General features: G+C 38.4%; 1 protein-coding gene across 36 annotated transcripts in view; it reads right to left on the bottom strand.

Moving 5' to 3' along the window:
- Window positions 1-21,670, bottom strand: part of LOC105488506 (protein tyrosine kinase 2) — a 357,242-nt gene that overhangs the window by 103,765 nt on the left and 231,807 nt on the right. For 9 of the 36 annotated variants that reach the window (XR_011606671.1, XM_071067734.1, XM_071067733.1 and 6 more), the window contains 6 exons: window positions 18,561-18,644; window positions 17,106-17,123; window positions 15,825-15,869; window positions 11,426-11,482; window positions 9,241-9,261; window positions 8,035-8,132 (listed from right to left, as the gene is read on the bottom strand). Coding sequence is in view for 35 of the 36 variants with exons in the window: in XM_071067734.1 (XP_070923835.1) it covers window positions 8,035-8,132; window positions 9,241-9,261; window positions 11,426-11,482; window positions 15,825-15,869; window positions 17,106-17,123; window positions 18,561-18,644 (323 nt within the window). In the remaining variant the exon portion in view is untranslated. The remainder of the gene's footprint in view (window positions 1-8,034; window positions 8,133-9,240; window positions 9,262-11,425; window positions 11,483-15,824; window positions 15,870-17,105; window positions 17,124-18,560; window positions 18,645-21,670) is intronic. The other 27 variants (XM_071067741.1, XM_071067749.1, XM_071067752.1 and 24 more) reach the window with 8 other exon arrangements.

Genomic DNA, 21,670 nt, shown 5'->3' with positions numbered 1-21,670 from the left:
AGTAGGATACTGCCACTGGCGTTCAAGAGAGAAATCTGAACTGGACATAGAAATCCAGAAGTAGCCTAGCTCATCTGACTGGACGAAATCACCAAGAGAGATGAGAGAGGTCCAAGAACTGCGCTTTGAAGCTCTTCAACATGAAGAGGTCAGGGAGAAGAGCGGAAAATGTCAAAGGGGACTGAGAAGGGATGACCAGGAAGGTAGGAGACAAACCAAGAAAATGTGTTGCTCTGAAAGCCAAAAAGTCATTATGTACATTTATTACTGTCTTTAACACCATTTTATATAATTATACATAACACAGAGATAATATTGTCATTTACGTAACTACTGTCTATTCTCCATCACTAAAATGTAAGTTTCAAGACAGCAAGTAACTTGCCTGTCCTCTGTGTCAAAAAATCCCCATTAGTATAGCTGATGCATATTATATGCTCAGTAAAGAATTGTAGAATTAATGTTATTAATATCTTTCTTTTAAATGCAGATGTTCATTAATATGTTAGATGTGTCATATTTTAAAAATACCTTAAATTGTGTTTTGTTTAACAAATTAGCTGTCGCATATTTTCAAAATACTTTAAGTACCTTTATTTATTTTAGACTTCACACTAGTTGTATACTATATGTTTCCAGGAAATAAAACATTTTCAAACAAGAGAAATTTGAATGGTAAGAGAACTGCCTCATCGGCTCAGGGACTGCAGTCCCTTTCTTCACCTCCGGAGGAGGCATGCCCATGTGCCAGATGCCTCAAGGAAGGGGTTCAGGTGGTAATGGTGACATAGCCCTTGGAGGACAGAGTAGTTGGCTCACACAGAATGTGAACAAGAGCTCAGAATATCTATCTACTAAATGTTTGAGTTTACAACCTTAGAATCAGTAACCATATCTGTGCTAAAATATAACCACTTTGCTTTGAATGAGTTAGTCTTGTCTTCCTTAATTAGACTGTATACTTCTTTAGGACCATGACCATGAATTCTTTTTCCAGCTAAATATGGGGCTGGCGGCAAGTAACAGGTATACGAGAAAATCGTACGGTTGGTATACTGTATAATTGACAGAAAATGCCCATTCTATAGATGATCAGAGCAACAAAATCTTCCGTAAGACCATAAAACCATCATCAATCCTGTCAACTAATCAAATACTCAGTAAATATGGTGCTTTATTAAGACAGTCTAAGGAAATGCAAACAAAATACTGCTCTTTAAAGACCTAGGGTTTCAAATGAATGCTAAGCATAAGATTTCATAGCTGGCAAATACACAAAATGCCACATACGAGCAGATCAAGAGGCTCAGCCATCAGTTTGGTGAATGGGACATGCGGCTAGCAGCTGCTAAAGCGGACAGCAGAGGTATGGGGAATGCTCAACTGTCAGAAGGGCCAGTTACAGAGATCAGACTGCTGGAGAACGGGTCAGTTCAAAGTAAGTAAGACCAGAACATGTGCAAAGGCTTTTTTCTAAAAACTAAAAAGTTACTAATCTGTAATTACTTGAAATAGATTTTTAAAATCTTCTGTAAAATACAGGCAATATTTAAGGAAGAGAGAAGTTTTTCATTGTTCAATGAAAATAGCACCCTGTGACCACTATGCCTAGACAAGAGATCCATGATTAGGCTCTGAATTAATAACAACTAGTAGACATTTAAAATATCTTAACAAATAAATCTAGAAAAAAGCTATTCTAGAATGAATTAAGAGAAAATTAGATTTAATAATGAATTTTAAGGCTGGGAATAATGATGAGAGAATGTGCAAGTGATCAGCAGGTGCCTGAAGAAAAGAAAATACAAGCCTGATAACCTTGCCTAATAAAGAAAAAAATATGTGCCAATCAGATAAACTTCATGTTTACTGACTCTCAGAATGAAGGTCAAAATTCTTACCCTCAAGGTTCACACAGCCCCACACATGCCCCCTGGTGGCTCTCCTAGCCTCCAAAAGGTTTCCTTTTGCCTTCCCCTTGTTTCCTATCCCTCTACTCTGCCGTCACACGGGCCTCCTGGTGGTGTCCTGTCCTGCCCTGCCTCATGGCCTTGGCACTGGCTGTTCCTTCTGCCTAGAACACGCTTCCCCATGAGAATGCTCATGCTCCACTCTCTGTCTTACTGCAAAGCTCTGCTAACACATCTTGTCAGAATGTCTTTCTGACCATCCCATGTGGAACAGCATCTTGACCTCCCCTTGTCCATGCATTGTTTTTCTCAGACCCTCTTGGGATTTAGTGTATGTCTTTTTTGCCTGTCAACTTGTGCCTTGGGTAGAATTAAGTTATATCCCCCCTGCACCATCTAGAAACAGAAGCTGTCACAGAGCAGACAATGGTTACAAAATTGCTGAAATAATTAACTGAATCTTAAAGTACCCAATGGTAGGTCCTTGCCCATGAAATTTATGCCAAGTTACATTTTGACCAGTTATCAAGAATGCTTGATAAAATATTATTTGATTTTATAGAATACTAAAGAGTATGTTCTAGAAAAAGGATTTAAAATAGAAACTTACAGAAATGAACAGATTGCTTTGCACTATAAAATTAGACTCCCACATTAAAAACAAAACAAACATATACAATATACACAAGAAAGATATTTAACAGGCCGGGCATGGTGGCTCACATCTGTAATCCCAGCACACTGGGAGGCCGAGGCAGGTGGGTCACTTGAAGTCAGGAGTTCGAGACCAGCCTAGCAACATGGTGAAACCCCGTCTCTACTAAAAATACAAAAACTAGCTGGGTGTGATGGTGTGTGCCTGTAATACCAGCTACTCGGGAGGCTGAGGCAGGAGAATCACTTGAACCTGGGAGGCGGAGGTTGTAGTGATCAGAGATCACACCACTGCACTCCAGTCTGGGCAACAGCGCAAGGCTCCGTCTCAAAAAAAAAAAAAAAAAAAAGAAAAGAAAAAGAAAAAGATATTTAACAAAATGTGAATCCTCAGGGACTGGAATTCATTCAACAAACATTCAGTAAACATTAGATTATCGGCCGAGCGCGGTGGGTCACCTGAGGTCGGGAGTTCAAGACCAGCCTGAAGAACATGAAGAAACCCCATCTCTACTAAAAATACAAAACTAGCCCAGTGTGGTGGTGTATGCCTGTAATCCCAGCTACTTGGGAGGCTGAGGCAGGAGAATCGCTTGAACTCGGGAGGCAGAGGTTGCAGTGAGCTGAAATTGCACCACTGCACTCTAGCCTGGGCAACAAGAGCGAAACTCCGTCTCAAAACAAAACAAAACAAAACAAAACAAGGCTGGGCGTGGTAGCTCACGCCTGTAATCGCAGCACTTTGGGTGGATCACAAGGTCAAGAGATCGAGACCATCCTGGCTAACCTGTTGAAACCTCGTCTCTACTAAAAATACAAAAAATTAGCTGGGCGTGGTGGTGGGCACCTGTAGTCCCAGCTACTCAGGAGGCTGAGGCAGGGGAATGGCATGAACCTGGGAGGCAGAGCTTGCAGTGAGCCGTGATCGCGTCACTGCACTCCAGCCTGGGCGATAGAGCGAGACTCTGTCTCAAATAAATAAATAAATAAATAAATAAATAAATAAATTTAGATTATGGCTATTTTAAAAAATCATCTTGTATTTTCACAACTAAAATGGATTACATATTTTAAAAGTGAATGAAATAAAGTCCACTTATCCTGCTATCAGCTGTGTGTAAGTCATGGTACTCTGGGAACTTTAGAATGCTTACCTATCAGGAATTGTAGAGATTATAGGAAGCTCAGAGATAATTTAGTTAAATTCCAGTAATGCAGTCACCTTATCTCCCCCCTTCTCAAACTGAGGCAGAGCCAGATCTAAATTTGTTTGTTGTTGTTTTTCCCACTAAATTTGGATCCATTGCTCCTTCTACTCCACTTTGCCTCTAAGTGCAGAGTTAAGAGAATGTGGAATATAGATAATACCCCATAGTTTAAAAAAATTGAAGAAGGAGTAAAAACAGCTAAAATATATAATAAATCATACAATTTGATATAAGAACAAGAGTAAAGGCTTTCAAAACTGAACTTTAAAACACTGAACTAATTTGGTTAGTTTATTGGTGGCAATTATCTGTTACTTCTGATAAAAACCTTTTATAACTTTTGGGTTATAAAAGTAATGCTCAGAGCATCACTAGTACACATGTAAAGGACACTTAAAAATGGGTAAACATGGAGTTACTGAGGAAAAAAATGGCGATTTGTAGTTTCCAAGCAGGGGTATAAAATGAGTTAATTTTCCCTGTTATTGTAACTTTATTAGAGCCATCTCTGTTCACCTGCTACTATTCTAGTTCAAAGACAGTTTCTTGAGCAAGCATGTCTGTCATGTGCCACAAAGTAACATTTTGGTCAATGATGGACCACATATACCACAGTGGTCTCATAAGAGTATAAAAAAGCTGAAAAATTCCTACTGCCTAGTGACATCATAGAAATCAAATTTCTTATGTGATCATGGTGATGCTGGTGTAAACAAACTTACTGTACTGCCAGTCATACAATAGTACATAAATTATGTATAGTGATTAATACATGATGATAATAAACGACTATGTTACAGGTTTGTGTATTTACTATACTTTTTCTTTTTCTCTAATATACTACACTTTTAATTGTTATCTTAGAGTGTACTCCTACTTATTTATTTTTTAGAGGCAGAGTCTCACTCTCTTGTCCAGGCTGGAGTGCAGTGGTGTGAACAAGACTTACTGCAGCCTTGACCTCCTGGACTCAAGTGATCTTCCCTCAGCCTCCCAAGTCGCTGAGACTACAGGTGTGAGCCACAAGGCCAGGTTAATTTTCAAATTTTTGTTTGAGACAGGGTCTTACTAAGTTGCCCAGGCTGGTCTTGAACTCCTGGGTTCGAGTCATCTTCCTGCCTCAGTCTTCAAAGTGCTGAGATTACAGTCATGAGCCACCACACCAGCCCCTTCTACTTATAAAACAAAACAAAACAAGAAGTAGTTAACTGTAAAACAGCCTCAAGCAGGGCCTTTTGCAGGTATTCAGAAGGAGGTATTGCTACCCTAGGAGATGACATCTCCATGCACATTACTGCCGCTGAGGATCTTCTGGTGGGACAAGGTGTGGAGGCTGAAGACAGTGATGGGGATGATCTCGGCTCTGTGTAGGCCTAGCCTACTGTATGTGTTTGTATCTTAGTTAATAAAAAAGTTTAAAAAATTTAAATAGAAAAAAGCTTAAAAGGTTCATGATGTAAAAAGGTTACAATAAGCTAAGGTTAATTTAATAAGAGTTTTTAAGATAAATTTAATGTAGCCAAAGTGTAGTGTTTATAGCCTATAGTAGTGTACAGTAATAATCTAGGCCTTCACATTCACTCACCAACTCACCCAGAGTAACTCCTAGTCCTGCAAGCTCCAATCATGGTAAGTGCCCTATATGAGTGTACCATTATTTTATACTTTATACCGTATTTTTACAGTATTTTCTATATTTAGATATACGAATACCACATGCTACAACTGCCCACAGTATTCAGTACAGTAACATGCCGTACAAGTTTGTAGCCTAGGAGCAACAGGCTATATTATATAGCCTAGACGTGTAGTAGGCTAGACCATCTAAGTGTGCATAAGTATACAATGTAATGTTTGCACAATCATGAAATCGCCTAAAGATGCATCTGTCAGAAAGTATCCCCATCATTACACATGGCACATGACTGTACTATTAGTCTAAAATGTTATTTAAAAAATCACCAATCTAATTTAAAAAGACATGCAATAACAAATGTTGGTGAAGATGTGGAGATTTGCACTCTTATACACTGCTGCTAGTAATATAAAATGGTACAGCTGTGTTGGAAATCATTTTGGCAGTTCATCGAAAAGTTAAACATTCCAGCCTGGGCAACATCATGGGACCCTGTCTCTAAAAAAAAAATAAAATAATTAGCTGGGAATGATGGCACATACTTGTAGTCCCAGCTACTTGGTAGGTGGGAGGACCACTTGAGTCTGGGAGGTTGAGGCTGCAGAAAGCCATGCTTGTACCACTGTACTCCCTTGGTGACAGAGTAAGACCCTGTCCTAAAAAAAAAAAAAAAAAAGAAAGGAAGAAAAAGTTGGCTGGCTCAGTGGCTCATGCCTGCAATCCAGAAGTTGGAGACTAGCTTGGGAAATGTAGAGAGACGCTGTCTCTACAAAAAAAATTAAATTAGCTATGTGTGGTGGCACTTGCCTGTAGTCCTAGTTACAAGGGAGGATAACTTGAGTCCAGAAACTTGAGGCCACGGTGAGCCATGATTGTGTCACTGCACTTCAGCCTGACTGACAGAGCAAGATCCTGTCTGTCTCTCTGTCTATCTCTCTCACACACACACATACACATACACACACATACACACACACACAGAGTTAAACAATAGTTACCATATGATGAAGCAATTCCACTGACAGGCATATACAAAAGAGAACTAAAAACATATATCCAGGGCCAGGCACGATGGCTCACACCTGTAATCCCAGCACTTTGGGAGGCCGAGGCAGGCGGATCATGGGGCCAAGAGATCGAGACCATCCTGCCCAACATGGTGAAACCCCATCTCTACTAAAAATACAAAAATTAGCTGGGCGTGGTGGTGCATGCCTGTAGTCCCAGCTGCTCAGGAGGCTGAGGCAGGAGAATCATTTGAACCCAGAAGGCGGAGGTTGCAGTGAGCCGAGAACACACCACTTCATTCAGCCTGGCGACAGAGCAAGACTCCGCCTCACCAAAAAAAAAAAATATATATATATATTATATATATAATACATATATTTTACATATATATTACATATATTATATATATATTTCCACGGAAAAACTCATATATGAATGTTCACAGAAACATTTCAATAGACAAAAAGTAGAAACAACCAAAATATTCATCAACTGATGAATGGATAAACAAAAGGTGGTATATATCTATACAAAAGAGTATTATTTGGCAATAAAAAGGAATGAAGTACTGACAAATACTGCAACACGGATGAACCTTAAAAACATTATGCTGAGTGAAAGAAGCCAATAATAAAAAACCCATAGTTTCATTTATACAAAATGTCCAGAATATACAAATCTATAGAGACAGAAAGTGGATGAGTGGCTGCCAGAGGCTGGGGAAGGGCGGAATGGGAATTAACTACTAACGGGTATAAAGTTTCTGAGGTGAAGAAAATGTTCCAATTGACTGTGGTGATAGCTGCACAACTTTGTGAATACACTGAAAAGCACTGAATTGTATACTTTAAAAGAGTGAACTTCATAGTAAGCAAATGATACCTCCATTAAGCTATTATTAAAGCAATCTTTTTTTTTCTTTTTTTTTGGGACGGAGTCTCGCTCCGTCACCCAGGCTGGAGTGCAGTGGCGCCATCTCCACTCACTGCAAGCTCCGCCACCTCCCGGGTTAATGCCATTCTCCTGCCTCAGCCTCCCTAGAAGCTGGGACTACAGGCGCCCGCCACTGCTCCCGGCTATTTTTTTTCTATTTTCAGTGGAGACTGGGTTTCACTGTGTTTGCCAGGATGGTCTTGATCCCCTGACCTCGTGATCCGCCCGCCTCAGCCTCCCAAAGTGCTGGGATTACAGGCGTGAACCACCGCGCCCAGCCTAAAGCAATCTTTTTTAAAATTTATTAATCTCTTTTGGAGGGTAAACTGGGGCAAATCAATGTTCCTTTCTCAAAAATGCGGGTAAACTAGGTATACTGACTGTTTCTGACTCTCGTCTGATTTGCTAATTCCATCCAAAGAACAGTCACCTATAAAAACTATTACCGATGACAAAGGCTGAAAGAGTAAAATGAATAAAAAGCCCAGCCTTGTAGGAGCTATTGTTGCCACTTTTTGGTTTCTGACTATGCCAAGTATAAGTTGACATTTATGAAGAGCTTTATAAAAGACACCTGTAAATATTAATACCTAGAAGAACTAAGGACTCATAAAGACAAACAAAAGCAATTTAAACTTAAATAGTCAAAATTAATCTAGTTGTTTGGTAGTCTTAAAAGACTTACTGGACTCATATAAACGCCTTGATGTACATCTCCAAATTGGCCTTCTCCAATACATCGTCCAAGTTCTATTCTTTCTCTTTGAATCTCATAATCCCTGGCTGTAAAACATAATTCACATATTAATACTTAAGTAAAATATTCCAAACGTAGAACTAACACTTGACATATTTCTTGATCATCCATAGTAAAAGTTTCATCTGTGGCACATCAATCTATGAAAATGCTTTAAACAGAGTGGAATTCTCTTAAACGATATTTTCACAGGAATTCACATAATTAGTTATGGTATTAGAAACTACTGAAACAATGAGTTCTACTAAAGGTAGATATTTTTCATGTAGTTCCTAGGAGTTTTTAAATTTCTGATTTATTTTATATCTATTTGATAGTTTTCTAAATAATTGCTCCAACTATTAAATTATATGCTTAATTATTAAGAACTATTAGTTTAGGTATTAATATATGAAGGCTATAAAAGCACAGTTATTTAAAGCAATTATTTTACAAATAACTACAGTTTGTAAATATGGAAGCAACATAAAATTATGTCATAAGTAAACTTTATGTTTTGAAAGTTTAAGAGTTTTCCACTTCATGATAATCCTAGCTCTATATTACTCATGGAGCTAAAAGAGTTTAAAGAGGTAGTTTCTTAAAACGAATTCAAAATTAGATGACTCAGAATCAAGGTAGGACATATCAACATTATAAATCATAAATACTTTATACTTTTGAGACAATGTGCCTCAAATTAATGTATTGTTATTGTAATTTATACCAAATAGATTATTCAGTAGGTTTTTGAGGCACATGGAAAGAAAATGCCCATTAGGAATGTAACAGATTCAATTATAACCCATTTAGCTACTTTGTATTTTGATTTATTTCAGGTAAGAAACTCATCTCTATAGGTTATCGCATATATGTTCCAGCAGTGTAATCACCAATGAAATACACCAAGAGCCAAATATTTTTACATGTTCTCCCTGGTTTATCAAATTATAAATACAGAACATTCAACCCAAAATTTAGATAGTTATTTCCCTCTTTAAAATCACTTTAGCTAGTAGTTCCATTGATTTAACAGTATGAGTAAACCAATGACAAATAGTTTAAAAATAAGTTAACCAAAAACTGAAACATCCCATATCACTCCATAGGTTGCAATTGCAAGCAAATGCAGTTAATTTAAAGGAATCCTGTTACCTTCATCTATTCCATAGCTTTCTGTATTGCAATTAAGAGAGAAAAAAATTGAAGACCTTGCTTAGAAATAACTAATAGCAATTAGGTTAACAACACAAACTTGAAGAGAATATTTCAATAATAATTTTTAAAATATTTTAAGCACAAATATGAATTTAAAAGAACTAAATACAAGTAAAAACTAAGTATCTTCAAGTTAACTCAATGTTAGTTAAACAATGCTTTAAAGTTCCTATAACTTATTTTTGTGGGGTATGGATGAAATCCATGTTGGACATTTACTGCTCAAGTATAAATAATAAATATAAAAATAAAAACTGGAGTACCTGCAGGAATGTACAAGTGACTATATGGCTAATCAAAAAAGTAAACAAGTGCTTTGATATTTTTTTTTCTTTCTTTTTTTTTTTTCTGAGACAGGGTCTCACTCTGTTGCCCAGGCCAAGTGCAGTGGTGCAATCAGGGCTCACTGCAGCCTCGACCTCACAGGCTCAAGCAATCCTCACACCTCAGCCTCCCGAGTAGCTGAAACAACAAGCACGTGCTACCACGTCCGCCTAATTTATTTTGTTTTTGGTAGAGACAGTATCTTGTTATGTTATCCAGGCTGGTAACGTACTCTTAGCCTCAAATACTTCTCCTGCCTCTGTCTCCCAAAGTGCTGAGATTACAGATGTGAGTCACCATGCCAAAAAGTTAAACCTAAGTTTAAACAATTTTTCTTTTCTTTTTTTTTTTTTTTTTTTTTGAGACGGAGTTTCGCGCTGTCACCCAGGCTGGAGTGCAGTGGCCGGATCTCAGCTCACTGCAAGCTCCGCCTCCCGGGTTCACGCCATTCTCCTGCCTCCACCTCCCGAGTAGCTGGGACTACAGGCGTCCGCCACCTCGGCCGGCTAGTTTTTTGTATTTTTTAGTAGAGACGGGGTTTCACCGTGTTAACCAGGATGGTCTCGATCTCCTGACCTCGTGATCCGCCCGTCTCGGCCTCCCAAAGTGCTGGGATTACAGGCTTGAGCCACCGCGCCCGGCCTAGTTTAAACAATTTTTCAAACTGATACTGGCAATCAAAATGTACACACAAGTTTCAGCTCTGGCCTCTTTCGAATAACTCTCTAGTCAAGAAGCTCTTGAAAGGGGACATGGGTCCACAGGGCACAATGCACACTTGAAAGGCAACACTGGGTTGTTTCTCTTCATTCTGGTAATGCTTCCTCAATGTATACAGAACACTCAAATAAGAATATTTATAAGAATATTTATACAACAGAATAAGGCACCTATAACATTTATTTTACAAATATATATAGCTCTACTAAAATCAGGACATTCAGATTTTGAATTAACTACTAAAACTTCTGAAGACTCTTTAAAAGGCAGGTTTAATTTTTTTTTTTTTAACTCAAGCCAGTACTGTGTGGAACATTAAAAAAAAAAAAAAGAAAGAAAAGAAAATTAAAAAATAATTTTTTTTATGCAAATGAAATTTCAAGAGCTTATCTAATTCAAGATCTGGAGACTACATACTCCAACATGAGACCTGGGGCTTCAAGACTTTCCTTAATCAACAAGTTGCATATCACAGAGAGAAGCAGAATCTTGACATTTCCAAGCTGTATGAAGGTCCTTTAAGAGTTCTGTTTCTCTCCCCACACTTCCCATCCCTGAGGTGTACAGACTGACGATGGTTAGAAGCTATTTGTATTGGTTAGTCAATGGCAACAAAGAATAAACAATTTCAAGGGGGAAACTGCAAATCTTTGACTATATGTGTGTAAATGTATGGGTATACGTGTGTGTATGTATGTGTATTATACATATATGTGTGTGTATATATATTGTGTGTGTATACATACACACATTCACATATATACTTAACCAATAATACTAATTTTCTACAGACAGAAAATACCCTAATCAATAAAGCTTCTATTACGATAGAGTCAGAAAACAAGATTACAAAAATCCTGTAACTAAAAATTATTACAGACATTTGAGTTTTAGGCTTCTGACCTTTGAGTGGGCATATGTAAGTAACATAGAATGGTAAAGGTTGAAAAGAATATTTCTGTTCAGCACCCAAGAAGTATTAAAAATGGCTCTAAAAAGAGAGTAAGTATCAGTAACTTTTAAATGCAAGGAGGTACCTGTCAAGTCTGAGCAAGAACAAAATCAGAAGTTTACTTACTTGAGGGCATGGTGTAAGTATCTTCTTCATCTATAATCTCAGCATAATCATCTGTTTCTGCAGGAAAAGAAACAAATATGTTGAAAGAGGATAAACAACTGACCTCCTGGTATTTCATATAATTAAAACAGGCAAAGTGATCTGCTTAAATCCTCCACCATGCTGAAATATTCTTAAAACACTATTACTCAAATTTTGCTCACACATGAGTCATTTATGGAAATAAAAGTGACATCATTGTCCAATACGTTATAATACACAGACTTGTCTATCGGAGAGCAAACAGGGCTAACACAGAAAGCCTTTGTGAAAAAAAGAAAGACATGAAACAACTATGTATATGCTTCAAATTAACCAAGCTACCAACCGCAAAGCTCTTCCTCAACTACACCAAATACATGTTTAAAACTACAGTTGTCTACTGGGCTTTCTCCAAGTAAGACCGCTATCTCCAAAACACAGTATCTGATTTTATTAACAATTAGACTTGACAGCATAATCTGAATGGAACCTTTAGAAAATAAATGGCAGCCTAATTTTTGAGATTAACTGTGCTAATTCATTCCATTTGCTCAGGGTTGAGAAATGCAACAGGAATTTGTTTCCTAACTTTCAAACTCAGATATTTTAGGCATTAATGTCAAAAGGGTAGATCTAAAAAGAAAAAAAGGAGAATAAGCAGCATATTAAAATGAAGTTTTCTGAGATCATGTCAAGAAGTTCCAAGGTATCTATCTACTCTTTTTGGGTAATACAACAACTTAAAAGTCCACCACTGTATTAATGGGAAATTTCAAAATACCCATCTGAAGAAAACAGTCATTCATGTGGGTAACAACTATACTGAAAAATCACTTCAGCCTTGTCTTTTTTCTTTTTCTGGAAAAAGGAAAATCTTTAGCTGCTCCATGTATAAGGATTTTAACTGCTGGGCCATTCTTGTGAGTCAGTAAAGCAGGGACAGTATTTTGTGATGCATCATTTCCAAGGAGCTCTATTTTGATATTTTGACCTAGCATCCTTGTTTAACACCAGAGAAACTAAAAGCTATAAGTTCTTTCTTCTGTGCTGCCTTATTACTGCATTCAGATATTAAAGGTATAGAATTCAAAGAAAATAGAGAATATATATGGTTTACAGTCACTGGGAATCAATCATTCCACATCTATGGTAATGACTGAGATCAAATCTACAAGTGGAAGAATTCACTTCTTATTATATAATCATCATTAAAAGTGATTACAGCAAAAAAAAAGTTGGGGAAGCAGAATATAACACCAATAAATCAATTCTCTTTAAGACAGTTATTATTTGTAAACTATTCCTAAGTCCTATATGACAGGCAGACAATCTATATTATTCTTTTACATTTATAAGAATACTCAAAGTTTTAATAGACTCCAAATCATACATTCTTTTATTTCTGTATTTCTCCCTCTTAATCTGTTTTCAGCAAACACTAAGAACAGTAAATTGGCATCTGTAGGCCTATAGCTCTGCTTCTGTGTAAGATGGCTTATCAAAAGACCCTGTGAAAGAAAATTTGGGGATGGAAGGAAGCTGCTAACATACTTGCAACAAAAAGGACTAAGCGAGGGAGGAATCTACTCTAACAGCTAAGGCAACAGAAGCCACACAAATGGCCATTCACAATCATTTCTCTTTTGATTCCACAGTTTAACATGCTCAATTTTGTGATGCTCTCCTCAGAAAATGAATGAAACTAAAGCTGCCTTTCTACACAACAGCCCTGGCACCCTCACTGCTTCCTTTCATATAAAGCATGTGCTTTTAGAAGTAAAGCACATGAGTTGGCTCTGCTGCAGCAGGATTTTGGGAGAAAGAGCCACTCAAACTCTGCACCTCTGCTTCCCTTCCCAAGGCTGCCCTGTAACCCAAACTGCTGAAGAGTCTCTACAACCCTGCACGTAGCTCATGGCGTTACTAAGCAAATGTTTTGCACTTGTCACCACAAGTACCACAGCTTCATATGGCTGAAAAGGTTCATTAAAAGCCTGTTCAGAAACCCAAGTCTCTCAGGTGACAGGTTGTAAAATGCCTTAATGAAGAAGGGTATAAAGCTGCTGCTAACACCAGTGGCAGTGACCTCCAACTGAGGGCTTTACCATGATGCACCAAAGCTTATGTTGGCCTAGAGCCAATTCTGGGTTTAGCCACCTATTCAGAGATCTCTCCTCAAACTAATTTGCCCCCATCTCATTGTTCTTAATCATGTTCCCTGGCTCATTTTCCTCATTACCTAAAACAAACTGATATAATTTTGTTTCCTGTGAACTGTATGCCCACCTCTCCAGAATGGAACAGACACCAGAGTGGAACCTTCATGTATCTTGCTCAACACTGTGTCCTCAGCAGCTAAAGCAGTGCCTAGCACAGAGAAGGTCTCTCAAGAAACACATGCTAAACCAAAAGAATGAATGCAGTGCAGCAATCAGTAAAGGAACACTGTACCTCTAGGAAACTGAGGCAAAGGATTTAATCTGTGTGAGGCAGCACAGAAGTGAATGGCAGAGCTGCAAAACATGTGACAAAATACACAAGCCCATTTGGGGAAAAATGCTTGCGCTTTGGAAAGTCACTTCACCTGGCAATACTTCAGCTGTGCCCTCGTGGGTAAAATAGCATCATCCACCTTGTAGGGTTGTTATGAGGATTACAGGAGACACAACAGAAAGTGGAGATGTGCCCTGCACATAACAGATCATCAAGGAACAGTAGCTCTTCTTCTTGTTTTGCTGCTTCTGAAGGCTCTCTGAAAAGGACCTGGCAGTTGAGGACCTAGGATTCCCATGTGCTGATACTCTCAGCCAATCTTTTTGGTTTGACAGCAGTCCTTCAGGGACTGTCTCATTTTATAAAATCCTCAGTAGAGATACCAACCTCTAAAATAATTGTGAAGGAGTAAAAATAAATAGGCTAATATGTATCAGGCAAGCACACATTGTTGAAAATATCATGTTGCATATATTTCAGTTAATTCATACAATCACAACAGAAAATCTGTAAATTTTTTTTTTTTTTTTTTTTTTTTTTTTTAGTTGTATGAATTGTATATAAAATCTTTGTGGATGTATCAAAGCTGTCTGGGAATTACTTATATTTGGGGTGCAGGTGTGTGTACTATGAGGTAATGTGAATAGAGAATTCATGGAGTAAAATCAGCAATGTTGCAGGTACATGATCTGCAAAAGTTTATAACCTTCTATATATGAGTTTTCAAATTGTAATACCTGGTGTATATTTCTAAGAATTCTTTTTTTGTTGTTTTTGAAGACAGGGTCTTGCTCTGTCGCCTAGGGTGGAGTACAGTGGTGCAATCTTGACTCACTGCAGCCTTCACCTCCTGGGCTCAAGTGATCCTCCCGAATAGCTGGGACTACAGGCATGCACCGCCATGCCTGCTAATTTTTTATATGTTTTGTAGAGATGGGGTTTGTCATGTTGCCCATGCTGGTCTCGAACTCCTGGGTTCAAGTGTAATCCCAGAATGCTGAGAATATAGGCAGGAGCACTTCACCCAGCCTTCCCAAGAATTCTTGACATTGATGTGGTTGTATTTTGCTTTTCTTTCCTGGCTTTTAGGATTGTGAGATAGTATTACATTGATATAATAGGTATTTTTACATACTCAAGGGCCCTAAAAAATTGGAGTCCAGCCTGAAACTTCTGGGCCCTCCACATGTTAGTGTAACATAGTTTAAGGAAAGTAGAAAAATTACCCCCCAAGGTTTAATTCAAAAAATAAGGAAAATAAGAAGAAAAAAGGAAACAGGTTCAAAGGCCTGGGCACAAATGAAGCTAGATCTGCATTCTATATTTAATAATGACATTGACTACTAATCATATTATTGGGAGCTTACCATATACTACATTCTGTTGTAAATAATTACATATATTGTCATTTAATCCTCAGCAAAATTCTTTGAGGTTGTACTATGATCACCATCCCTATTTCACAGGCAAAAAACTGTAGCATACAAAAACAGTTGGGCCACATTTGGTCCATGGGCCTTACTGACCAAGAATAAGTGACTAGCCTTACAGCTCAGCTTATTCACCTGTAAAATGGGTTAAATACACTTGCCCTGGCTAATTCATAGTATTGAGAAATTCATAGGTGGGGAAAATACACGAAAATGTTTGCAGACATTTATCTAAAATTTGATGCTTACAGAGTAATCCTCACAACAACCACTTGAGACCTTTCCCAGATGAAGACCACCCAAGAGATAAAGCAATTTGCTCGTAATCCCTTAGCTAGTCAGTTGCTGACTGGATGGGGCAGTGGAAAAAGGGCAAGGCTGGAGCCTAAGACCTGACCACTTGCCTCTAGCAGCCTTAGAGTCCCTCTTAATCCTTTGATTATCACTTTCCTCACCTGCAAAACAGTGAGGACAATACCCAGTGATATTCTGAATGACTGCTGTGAGAATGAGAAATCAAGTCAGTAAAGTGTCATGTGCAGAAAGCTCTTGATGAATTGCAGCTGCTAATTTATTATCACAGAATCAGTCTAAAAATGAAGCTCAAATCTCTGACTTCAAATCCTGTAAAGAACATGCACTTTTAAGACCTTTTACTGAAATTGCTTAGCTTGTTATACTCAAGTTATCAATATCTCTATCCTATTACAAAAATGAACATAGGTGAAATCATCAGTAAAAGCATTCTTTCATTTAATCAGGAGGAAAAAAACACAATTCCTTCTTTTCTTTCTTTTTCTTCTTTTTTTTTTTTTTTTGAGACAGAGTCTTGCTCTGTCGCCCAGGCTGGGGTGCAGTGGCACGATCTTGGCTCACTGCAAGCTCCACCTCCTGGGTTCACGCCATTCTCCTGCCTCAGTCTCCTGAGTAGCTGGGACTACAGGCACTTCCCACCACGCCCGGCTAATTTTTTGTGTTTGTAGCAGAGACGGGGTTTCACCATGTTGGTCAGGCTGGTCTCGAACTCCTGACCTCAGGTGATCTGCCCACCTCGGCCTCCCAAAGTGCTGGGATTACAGGCATGAGCCACCACGCCCGGCCACAATTCCTTCTTAATTTTACTTTATAAAATCTTACTCTTTTAGTATAAAGGAGTTTAGTTTCATGCAAGCAGTATATCAAGTAGATGGGAAATGTAAGACATAGTATGTGATTTTAAACTTTTAAATTTCTACCTTAAGTGCTATCAACCGTTTGAAAAACCAGTTATCATTATTGCTGTTATTTCCCTAATTCTGTTAGTTTCTGTGAGTCTTTAAAATCATTTTTCATTCTTTCCTTTCTACTATCTCATTCTCAAACTAAGAATTATCATGTAGATATTATACTTGTGAAACAGAGTGTATGGGCCTCTACCATTTATGGCTTTCAAGTGTTACTAATTTTGCTTTTGACATTTTTTAAGAACTCTCAGAAAAGTTTTAATAATGAAATCTAGAAAATTTACTAGGAATACATACAACTCAAATTTACCACTAAAATGTGATTAAGAAATTGATAGTTATCCTTTCCATGCCAAAGCCCTAAGCAATTTTTAAAATATCATTTTTGCATACCATTTTGTACTTGGTTCTGTTCGATCAAAAGCACATTTTGCCTTTCATTAAATACTAAACTATATTTATTTCCATAAATAATTATCATCGCAATAACACAAATGTGAAAATAAATATTACCGTCCCCACTAATTTCATCTGCAGATCCAGGTGGCATGCAAAGAAAGGGAAGTAGGGAACAGAGGGAGGGAGACATAGGAAGGAGAAGAGGGAAGAGAGGGGAAAACACTATTAAAATGACAAGTAAACCAAAGTGTAAGAAAAATAAAAAAAATTACCCCCCAGGGTTTAATTCAAAAGATAAAGAAGGATTGTAGTGGTAGTATGTTTACTTGAATCTGAGGGCATAATGCCAAGTTTAAAGCTGTCAATGTATTACACGAAGTTACACAGCTAAAGTATTAGAGTGTAAACTGGATTCTGCCACACTAAGCAAAGTTAATTTGACTGCCTCTTACAATTAAATTTTAAAAATGGTTTCTACCTTCCTCAAAGGGAACTTGTGTCCCCTCAGATAAAAATGCAAATAAGCTAGTTATTAATCTGTATGTTTAGTTATAAGAAGGGAATAACCCCTTAGCAAGCCCATTCCAATGAGCCAGTGGGATTTAAATATTACAAGGTAGGCCGGGCGCGGTGGCTCAAGCCTGTAATCCCAGCACTTTGGGAGGCCGAGACGGGCGGATCACGAGGTCAGGAGATCGAGACCATCCTGGCTAACACGGTGAAACTCTGTCTCTACTAAAAAATACAAAAAAACTAGCCGGGCGAGGTGGCGGGCGCCTGTAGTCCCAGCTACTCGGGAGGCTGAGGCAGGAGAATGGCGTGAACCCAGGAGGCGGAGCTTGCAGTGAGCCGAGATCGGGCCACTGCACTCCAGTATGGGCAAGAAGTGCCAGACTCCGCCTCAAAAAAAAAAAAAAAAAAATATTACAAGGTAGACACAGGCCAAGCCCACTACTATAAACTGTGGGGAGTGCGGTACTTGAAGCTCTGCTGACAACAAAGGTTACCATTTAAGTTTGCACGGAAGAAATTTTGTTTTGAATAGTTTGGAGAAATTACTGTTTCAATTATTGTAAACAATCTTTGCTTTTCTAGAAAATGCTCCAAATGGTATAGTTGTCTCTACTATGCAGCAGCCCTAAGTATCTGTCCCCAAAGCATGAAAAGCAGACAACTAGGGAGTCACTATGACCATTCTCCTTCATTCAGTTGCATGCTATATTAGGAAATCCATAATGCAAAAAGTGTGATCCTGCTGACCTCTGTGGGAAAACACTCAAACAGCACAAATGAAACTGAGAAACAACTTCTTGCCCTGTCATGCATTTAAAAACCAGCAAACAGGCAAACAAAAAATCTTCTTTTCACGAGAGTAACCCAAAGATGGTCAGACATAAAACCTTGCCCCCACCCCAACCCCGTTATTGCTTCTGAACAATGAACAGCACATACACTAATATTCGATAAAGCTACGATCTGTTCAGGATAATCTATAAGCATCAAGTTAGAGTTAGTTTCTCTGGAGTGCTCTGGTTAATAGGAGAGCCTGTGCAAATATGAGTGCAGTACCCGTAGAAGGAGGATCATGGGAACAGAAGACCAAAGGGAGAAAGCGCCTAGCTTTCTTAACTTTATGTTGGCAGTGACTGACTCCTTTATAAAGAGGCAAGAGGGGAAAGAGAAAAATAGAAACAAATTATTTCAATACAAAAGACAACTTTTGTTACATTTAAAGGCTTATCTATAAAAACAGATACAAAATTGCAATGCTTTTATTTTGACCATTGGCATGCCTTATTTCCTACTATGATTGACTAGAGTTTTAAAGAACATACTAATATTTTAAAATTGAATTTCCTGTAGATTAGCACTTGATACAGAAACAAGACTTAAGACTCTCCCAGCTCTGTAGAGCCAGCCAATTGAACATTCAGATATTTTTCCAAATGACAACATTTAAAGGAAAAAACAAAGATCAATAAATAATTCAAGACTCTTGTGAATACATTCAACCATACAGAAAAAAAATAGCAGAAAAATAGCAGTTCTTCATTTGTGAAACAGTTTTATGAACAACTTTCCCCAAATTATTATCAAAGACACTCACAGCTCTTGAGTTATATACTTTACATAAATTACCTTAACATAAAAACCGGTGATGAGGATCTTTGAAAACATAAATTGCAAAACCTCTACTAGCAATATTGATTCATTTGCTCACTCATTCACGTACTCAAAGCTCATTTTAGAGTCAAAAAGCTGGATCAATAAGACACATCTCAGCTCTCCAGAAGCATATAGCAAAATGAGAAAGCAAGCAGCAATTGCAGTATGGTAATAGCAATTGTGGACAAGTGTGAAAGTGAAGTCAAAGCCAGGGACGCAGGAATGTAGCCCTTTAAGACGCAGCAGTCATTAACATATGACAGACACAGGTAACATCAACATTTAACTGCATACTCACAGGGTATCATAAAGAAAGATCAGAAGTATGGACCCAAGAATAAGGGTCAGGACTGTTTGCCCCACCAAGATGGTAACAATCTTATTGACATTGTCAACATATTAGGAACAGAAATGAGAACAGAAATGTACGCTTCAGTAATATTTTTCAAACGGCATGCTTTGATCCTATTAACATTTTTTGTTTGTTTGTTTGTTTTTGAGAAGAAGTCTCGCTCTTGTCCCCCAAGCTGGAGTGGAATGGCACAATCTCAGCTCACTACAACCTCTGCCTCCGGGTTCAAGGGATTCTCCTGCCTCAGCCTCCCGAGTAGCTGGGATTACAGGCACCTGCCACCACGCCCAGCTAATTTTTTTTTTTTTTTTTAGTAGAGTTGGAGTTTCACCATGTTGGCCGGGCTGGATTCAAACTCCTGACCTCAGGTGATCTGCCCACCTTGGCCTCCCAAAGTATTGTGATTACAGGCATGAGCCACTGCACCCGGCTGATCCCATTAACATTTACTGACAATTTCATCTTATTGCTTGATTTGAAAAGCTACATTTACACACACTAAATTTCTGGAGTTTGTATATGATGGCCCTAGAGTAAAGTATAAACTGGTCTCTCAGTTAAGAAGATGGGCCTGCCAGCCTGTGTAACATAGCAAGACCCTGTCTCTACAAAAAAATTCAAAAATTAGCCAGGTGTGGTGTTGTGCACCTGTGGCCCCAGCTATTGAGGAGGCTGAGTTGGCAGGATTGCTGGAGCTAGGAGGTAGAGCCTGGACCACAGAGGCAGAGCCTCTGAACTCCAGCCTAGCAACAGAGGGAGACCTTGTCTCGCCAAAATGGGCCTGACAACTGGATACACTGTTTGATGCGGGATGGGATTTTGGACTAGAGGCTGGGAAAGGGAAAGATCAGGAAGCAATAGCGATACGGGACATTATTGGGATGAAATAATTTGGACTGTGGATAAGAGCATTTCTTCAGTATTAAATTTCCTGATTTTGATAATTATACTCTGATCATATAAGATGACATCTTTGGTCTTAAACACACACTGAAATGTTTATAAGGGGCACCATGTCTGTAACTTGCTTTCACATGATTCAAGGAAAAAAACTAACAACAACAAAAAAACCTATAGAGTGATAAAGCAAGTGAGCCAAAACATAAACATAGTGAACTGGAGGAAAGAACATGAGAGACATCACATTACTATTCTTACAACCATTCTCAAGGGTAAAGTTACAGAAAAATAAAAGATACATGGAACACTAGCTCTGGAGCCAGACAGTTTGGATTCAAATACTGGCTCAATTACTCATTCTGACCTTGGATACATTGCTCAACTTCTGTTCCTTGGTTCTCTCATTTGTAGAATGGGGTCATAACGGAAGCTACCTCCAGTAAGGAGGTTGGGAAAGGATTCCATGGGATTCTCTGGGCACCTAGAACAGAGTAATCACTCCACAAGTGTTGGCTCTTCTTATTTTCCTACTGTTCATTTCTAAACTGGACTGAATATTCTTTATACTAACTGAAAAAGTGAATTTTCTAAAAAAGTACAACTCTTTTTGAGTAATACCAAGAATATTACCACACATCATAAAAACAAAAACAAAAAGGATTAGGACTTTTATTGTATTCAAGATAATCCCTTTAATTATTGAATACCTGCCATAAACTAGGCATACCATGTAGGTGCTGGAGCTAGAGGCGTGAACAAAACAGACACCTAAACTTACGTCCTAGTAAGGGAGAAGGAAGATAAAATAAGTAAATTATATGGGATGTCAACATGTAAGTGCTAGTGAAAAACCAGCAGAAGAAGGAGTATTTTCAGGTGGGGCTATCATTTTAAATATGGTGATTACGGAGGAAGTCATCTGCAAAGACTTCAGGAGGAGAGGGAAAGGACCATGCACACATCAGGGGAGGCCAGTGCAGCAGACACACAGGCCTTGGCTCTGCAGAGGTCAGTGTGAGCACATGCTGAGGAGCAGCAGGGAAGTCAGGTGAGGCGGATGAAGAGTTGGGAGTGGGAAGGGGGAGGTGGCACTGAGACACACTCAGTGAGGTATCAGAGTGTCTAAGACCTCTTAGCTCATGGTAAGGGCACTGGCTTTTATTCTGAATGATGTCAAGAGTCATTCAGAATATTAATATTTCCCTTTAAAGGAAAAGAGAGAGTTCCTACATTGTTTCGCAAATTCCAGGAATGTGAAGAT

The sequence above is a fragment of the Macaca nemestrina genome, chromosome 8 (assembly GCF_043159975.1).
Source record: "Macaca nemestrina isolate mMacNem1 chromosome 8, mMacNem.hap1, whole genome shotgun sequence".
Taxonomy (NCBI): domain Eukaryota; kingdom Metazoa; phylum Chordata; class Mammalia; order Primates; family Cercopithecidae; genus Macaca; species Macaca nemestrina.
This window is presented reverse-complemented; position numbering and strand designations above follow the sequence as displayed.